The sequence below is a fragment of the Capronia epimyces genome, assembly GCF_000585565.1.
Source record: "Capronia epimyces CBS 606.96 chromosome Unknown aczIQ-supercont1.2, whole genome shotgun sequence".
Lineage (NCBI taxonomy): Eukaryota > Fungi > Ascomycota > Eurotiomycetes > Chaetothyriales > Herpotrichiellaceae > Capronia > Capronia epimyces.
Window position 1 is genome coordinate 109,755 of NW_006912905.1, and position 7,020 is coordinate 116,774.

Sequence of the window (7,020 nt, forward strand, 5' to 3'; positions counted from 1 at the left end):
GTGGTGAAGCGTGCAAGGTGCAGGGACGGAAATCGGAGGAATGTGAGTGAGGCTTAATTAACTAGATTGTCTTTGAGGTCCCAGCCACAGCCTCCAGAGTGGTGGAAAACCCTGCGAGTTTCCCGTTTCCAGCTTCCAGATTCCAGTTCCCGCGGTGCTGGCCGCTACTCCCGGACTTCCAGGGCCAAATTCCGGTGCCTCGTTGGCCATCCCCCTTCAAGTTCCCCCCAATCACTCCCGCAGTGCGCCTGAGGAGCCCTGTCAGTCTGCCGAGATCGCAACATTTGCTTGGAAATCCACCCCACGTCGGCAAACTCTGGGACCTCCTGGACCTACCATGTAGGTGCCATGCCCATCTAATTAGTACTCTTTCGACCTACTACCACCACTATCTGCTCCCTACCCATCCTCGGCTTTCGTTCTCCTCTCCTCGGAGCCCCGAAAACCGGTCCACCTCAGAACGGGCGGACAGTTGAAGTTGGGCCGAAGTAACAGCGCAAAAGCTTTGCACAGGACCTAAAACTATGGGTTACCGTTAAGTTGCGGCATGCATCCTCGGGATTCTGTCACCCACTACGGACTACCTCTGATACGCGACCGTGACCGGTTTATATCCTCCAGCCCCCGATGAATCCAATCAGGTCTGCTCTAGTTGGCCGCGCTGCAAGACCCAGACGACCTTCACCCTTCTACGCCTCTTCTTCCTTGCGCATGACCATGGTAGCGGCAAACAGACTGGCAGCAGAATCGACAAGGATGGGAGTCACCGGCACAGCACAGAGCCGAAGCGCCTCTTCGGCCGGCAAGGCAAAGATCAAGGTCAAGAACCCAGTGGTCGAGCTCGATGGAGATGAGATGACCAGGATAATATGGCAAGACATCAAGGACAAATTCATCTATCCATACCTCGACATTGACCTGAAATACTATGATCTGGGCCTACCCTACCGGGATGAGACCGACGATCAAGTCACCGTGGACGCCGCCGAAGCCATCAAGAAATACGCCGTGGGAGTCAAATGCGCCACCATCACACCAGATGAAGCGCGTGTGAAGGAATTCAATCTGAAGAAGAGTAAGAGGGTGCACCGCCCAGAATATGTGCCACTCGCTGACCGTGGCATCTAGTGTGGTTGTCTCCCAACGGGACCATTCGAAACATTCTCGGAGGCACCGTCTTCCGTGAACCGATCGTGATCCCACGCATCCCCCGTCTTGTCCCCGGCTGGCAACAGCCCATCATCATTGGCCGTCATGCCTTTGGCGACCAATATCGCGCCAAAGATGAAGTGTACCGCGAAGCCGGCACGCTGGAACTGGTCTTCACCCCCGAGAAGGGCGGCGAACAACAGCGGATCAAGGTCTTCGACTTCCCCGCAACCGGCGGTGTTGCTCAGGCCCAGTACAATACAGATGACAGCATCACGGGGTTTGCGCACGCGAGTTTCAAGTTCGCCCTGGGCAGAGGATACCCCCTGTACATGAGCACGAAGAACACGATTCTCAAGAAGTACGACGGTCGCTTCAAGGATATCTTCCAGGAGATCTACGACAACGAGTACAAGGAACAATTCGAGGCCAAGAAGATCTGGTATGAGCACCGTCTGATCGACGACATGGTGGCCCAGATGATCAAGTCGGAGGGTGGCTTCGTCATTGCGATGAAGAACTACGATGGCGATGTCCAGTCCGACATTGTCGCGCAGGGCTTTGGGTCTCTGGGCCTGATGACTTCGCAGCTCATCTCGCCAGATGGCTTGACGTACGAATCCGAAGCCGCCCACGGCACGGTGACGAGACATTACCGGGAACACCAGAAGGGTCGCGAGACCTCGACCAACCCCATTGCCAGCATCTTTGCCTGGACCCGAGGGCTCGTCAAACGTGGCCAACTCGACGACACCCCTGAGCTGGTGACCTGGGCCGAGTCCCTGGAGAAGGCGGTCATCGACACAGTCAACGAGGATGGTGTCATGACCAAAGATCTGGCATTGGCATGTGGCCGGAAGGACCGCGAAGCTTGGGTGACGACGACCAAGTTCATGGAGGCGATTGAGAGCCGCTTCAAGAAGAACCTGGAGAGCGAGGGTCTCGGAGAAGTCGCGGCCGAGAAGTAGGCGTGACCAGAGGTATTTAGATTGGAGTCACTCGTCTGGCGCAGGTACATGGATCTTGAACATAGCGGAGGTAGGTGATCAGTCGAGAAGCAAGCCAGTTTCCAGGATACCTTGGGTGCCTACGTATTGGTAGTTCCTACTGCGACCTACCTTAGGTAGGTAGGTAGGTGGTAGGGACGGACGGAAAGGAAAGAGGACGAGGCACCAAGGCTGGCCTGGCCGGGACGGAGACACTGCCAGTGCATGTTGTGAGGGCGTCACCCGCGAGAGATGGATGGATGTATGTCCGCATTGTCGTTGTCGTTGTTGATGGAGATGGAGATGGAGATGGAGATGCCCATACGCGCGGCAACATAGAAAGGGGCGTCTACTTGCTTGCTTACCTACATAGACCACAACCAGCCTGCTCAGAGGGAAGACCTATTATATACATACATACCAGGCAGCTAGATCCAGCCTCGGCCTTGGAGTTCAAGAGTTCATTTGCAGTTCATGTTGGGGCTTAGGTATGCCATGCCTACAATACACTACACTACACTACACTATAAGAGAATAGTATACTACTACCCTACACTACAAGGGAATACAATACACTACACTACACTACACTACGGAGTACACTATACTACAATAACAACGCCATTCTATATTATAGGTAGATGTACCTACTCGTATATTTTGTCTATTCGCTTACTACCTACCTAGCACACCTAAGGCAAGGTAGGCAGTATAGGTAGGTACATGTACCTTAGTACAGGCAAGGCTGTGGTTTTCCCAGTTCATTTCAGTTCAGTCCATTCTCTTTTCTTTTCCACAATCACCCCCTCACAGCCCCTTTCTAAGTTTCGGTCCTTTTCGCCCTCGAGAATTTATATGTCTCTGTCTCGCACTGCACTGCATGTCAAGTCCAAGTTCCGAGTTCCTGCTAATTCAAGGTAGGTGCCTGAAAGCTTATGTCCATGATCATGATCACGGCACAGTCACGGTCACGGTCACGGTCACGGTCACGGTCACGGTCATGGCTGTGTCCCCCGTTCTAGAGCCAGAGGGTCGGCTTTCATCTCTCCATCTCTGGGTCAAACGATAGGCACAACGTGAGATGAGAGCTAGGATACTGCTGGGTTCTCGCCCCGAGAAGGGGAAAGGGGGGAACCTTGAGGACATTCAGAGACTGGCAAGCAGATCAAGCCTAGCCTGGACACGTCTACAATCAATGTAGAATGTACTGTGTCCATGCGGAAAGTCCAGCATGATTTGGGCCTTTCATGTCAAACCTTTTTGTGAGAAGCCACCGGCCAAACGGAAAACCAGCCGTTGTCTATGTAATATCCGATCTTCCGGGTACAGAAAAGACCATGTCTTCCAGTTCCCCAACGCCGAGGAAGAAAATCCAGCGGATGTCCAGCGCTCCGAAAAGGCACCGCACCATGATAGAGATCATGGTGGCAAGGTCTTTTGAGACTCCCACTCGGTCGAGCACGCCCTTAGCTTCCACTACCATCGCCCTCTTGCTCCGACTTTTTTTATTTTTTGGTCTTTGGTGGATACAAGGGTCCCCCAATATTGGTCCCGCGCAACTTGATACCCAAAGCTCTTTCGAGCTTTCCGAACTGGTCCTGGCTCGGGAGAACGGTGCCTTTTTCAACCCCCTGTATTACAGCGAAAGGAACACCAGACTTGTTGGCGAGATCCCTTTGTGTCAATACAGGTTGCATCTCGGCTCGACGTTTGGCAAGTGCATCCCCAACGACTTTGGCAGGTTTCGGCGGCGGCAAAGGATTATCATCTCGGTCAATTTTGGTCTGGCGCTGACCCTCAACGTTCGGTGTCTGTGAGAATGAGCAGTTAGTCATGCATCGCAGGAGCGACTACACCTAATGTAGGGCCGGCCGCCAAGTGTCACTTACAGTGTTTGAAGAGCCATATTTCTTCCCTGCCACCATAGCCACCCCAGACCGCTGGGCTGCGTTGAGAGCCGAATTGCCCTTGATAACACGCTCGCGCTCAGCGGCGCCACCTCCTGCACGAGCCTTGCTGCCGATGCGAGTGACGCTATCCCAGTCGTTGTCGGCCATAGTGGCGGGGAAGCAGGACTTGGAGTGTGGGGAGAAAGAGATGAAGCAGGTGGGAGAAGACAGCAAAGATATGACTGGCTCGAATGGCTGGAATATGCAAGCTCTGTGAAGAGTGAGGCGAAGTTGAGGGACAACAAACAAGCTGGGGCTCAAAGCGCAGGAAGAGGAAGTGGAAGAGGAAGAGCACCTCCTCTATCGAGCATCTAAAAGTTGCCATCGGTTTCAGCTGATTGAGTCATGGCACGCCACACCACGTGCCAGTGCCACCAATTAACCCTAACCCTAACCCTAACCCAACCCTAACCCAACCCTAACCCTAATACTCCCCGGGGGACCGGCCCCGGATTAAAGTTTCGCCGGCCGCTGCAAGTGCCGTTCAAGGCTGGAGGCTCAGGAAGCTACCCAAGGCCCCTGAGCCCCTGAGCCTGAGCAGGCCCGAGCCTGAGGCCTGCCAGTGAAACCTTCCACCGCAGTACAAAGTAGCTCGACAACTTGGTTCGAGTGGCTCAGGGCTCAGCCATATGTGTCCCCCACGGCATGAAGGTACGGAGGCGTGCCTCAAATGAGCTGACCGCCGTAATTCGGCGCTAGATTAAATGACATTATCTGACCGCCTGACAGGTAATTTTCTTATCTCTTCAGGGCTCTTTACCTATTAGCCCCTAGTACGGCGCCTAACTTTTAGGCTGTCTAGGTGACTATAGCAATAATCTATAGTTAAGGCTTAAGTATATAGCAACCTCCGATATCTCCGGGGGTGGTTGTGAGGGACAACGATAAATAAAATAGTTGGTCTTTTGAAACCTCTTATCTATGTCACGTGGTGCGGTCAACTCATTTGAGGCACGCCTCCGTACAGTGTCTGGTAAGCATCAGAGAATCATACAAGAGGCAGCGCCCTCCTCACTTCATATGCTCAGCGCCATCTACCTAGGTATAGGATCTGATTCCATGAGCACCGCCCCGTTACCAGCCGCTAGTGCAACCCATCTATAGCAGCTGGAGTTTGCTGCTCTATATGCACCATGGGCATAATGCAGCCGTATCTCTTCGGCGGTCTGGGTTCCCAACTCCCAGAGACGAACGGTGCCATTTTCCACTCCGGTAGTGACAAGTTGACTATCTGGTGAGAGGCTCGCTGAACGCACGTACACTTCGAAGTCGTGCTCCCATCCCAATACGTTCAACATGTCAATGTCATCGAGGTCGAAGATCCTGGCGCTCCCACAGCCGCCTACGACAAGGTACTTCCCGTCTGCGGAGAAATTCACACTCCATGCTTTCTCGGAAAGTATTTGCCTGGGACAGATGGCAAAGCAGTAAGGACATTGGAAGAACTCGTCCAATGGCGATGTCTTTGGCGGCGGGGGAAATTGGACGTGTCCGGGTTGCATGGCCCCGCTTGGAGGAGCATATTCCAAGAGAGATATTGTATCCAAGGCCATGGTCGGAGATGCTAGTAGGAAATCTGAAAGTCTCCGGTCAGGCCCCTCAACAGCCTTGCCTGTGGAGGCCTCCCCGCCTCGTAGAGCAGTCGGCACTTCTTGCCTAAGGGGCACCAGCTCCCAACTAGGAGGAGCACGTTCCGCAAGAGACTTCCGATCAAAGGTTATGGTCGGAGATGTTAGCGAGCATAGAAATTTCAGGTAAGACCTTCTGTGAGCCTCGTGTTGGGCTATTTTCTTTGTGTCTTCGGCGAGATACTGTCGAGACTGTTCGCGGTCAGCAAACCGTGTTCGGCGTCGGTTGTTGGCACGTGCAATTCGATGTCTGAGGGCATGTCTCTGCAGGCGGGCAGACTGCTGATATTTGACGTCCGAATCGGCAGACTGGAAGGTTTGACTGAGCAAGCATTTCTCATCGAGATGCCCGACGTCTGATTCACATGCTGTCGGACCACAACAACCAAGGCCTTCTGTACGCGATTTGTAGGGCATCCTCGACTGAAACTCCCAAAATACAGACAGAACATGACCGAAATGATTTCCATGATTGAAAGGATCGATGAGATCACTGTCGGTTTGTTGGAGCTCTACCTTGGAAGATCCCAGTCTTTCAGCTGCATGTCTGATACTTGTAGACAATGTGAACAGCCCATCAAGGGTGTCCGTGATGCTTGCCAGTATCAACTTCATAAGGGTATGGGGATCCAAGTCCTCTTCGTCGTCCTCTTCGTCGTCCTCTTCGTCGTCCTCTTCGTCGTCCTCTTCGTCGTCCTCAAGAACTGGGACCTCAATGTCATCATCTTGTGCAAATGTGGTTTTATGGTTAGCACGGCTAGGCACCATACCGCCTCGTTGACGCCTCCATGAACTCTTCTCGGCGAGTACAAGCTCGAGTGCGTCTCGTAGATACAGGGATAAATTTTCCAGAAATCCTTCGACGGTTTGTGCTAGATTTTCGGCCTCGCGGAGTCGATAATGAAGGGAACCATGATCCTGGCGTAGGAGTTCGACGTCTGCCGCCCAAATCTGCAGCCGCTCATACTGATTCTGGAGGCTGGATTGAGTTTGAGAAACCCGCTCATCAACTATCTCTGCAGTTGCCACAATCTGGAAGGATTTCAAGGCTATCATGCCTAGTGTTGCAAGGTTGGTGAGTCCCGGAGCAGGCATGTTTGGTCCGACCGGGCCACCGCCCACGACACGACCTGATCGGCTGTTTGTCTCTGGAGTATGTCAGTGGGGTGTCAATATAGAGCCAGAAAGGTCTCGAGGAGAAGGCTGAGAAGGCTGAGAAGGATGAGAAGGATGAGAAGGATGAGAAGGATGAGAAGGATGAGAAGGATGAGAAGGATGAGAAGGATGAGAAGGATGAGAAGGATGAGA

The 7,020-nt window shown here is 53.1% G+C and overlaps 3 protein-coding genes across 3 annotated transcripts; 1 reads left to right on the plus strand and 2 right to left on the minus strand.

Annotated features, from left to right (window-relative positions):
- Positions 1–717: 717 nt before the first annotated feature.
- A1O3_01864 (isocitrate dehydrogenase [NADP], mitochondrial) lies at positions 718–2,117 on the plus strand (the record flags this gene model as incomplete). The annotated part of the gene is made up of 2 exons (XM_007732007.1): positions 718–1,075; positions 1,129–2,117. 2 exons carry the CDS (start codon positions 718–720, stop codon positions 2,115–2,117), a joined length of 1,347 nt encoding a protein of 448 aa, XP_007730197.1.
- A 1,523-nt stretch (positions 2,118–3,640) lies between these two features.
- On the minus strand, positions 3,641–4,192 carry A1O3_01865 (uncharacterized protein; the record flags this gene model as incomplete). The annotated part of the gene is made up of 2 exons (XM_007732008.1): positions 3,641–3,946; positions 4,025–4,192. 2 exons carry the CDS (start codon positions 4,190–4,192, stop codon positions 3,641–3,643), a joined length of 474 nt encoding a protein of 157 aa, XP_007730198.1.
- A 926-nt stretch (positions 4,193–5,118) lies between these two features.
- Positions 5,119–6,807, minus strand: A1O3_01866 (uncharacterized protein; the record flags this gene model as incomplete). Its single annotated transcript, XM_007732009.1, has 1 exon — positions 5,119–6,807. The coding sequence occupies one exon, from the start codon at positions 6,805–6,807 to the stop codon at positions 5,119–5,121; it is 1,689 nt and encodes a 562-aa protein (XP_007730199.1).
- Between the last annotated feature and the right edge of the window lie 213 nt (positions 6,808–7,020).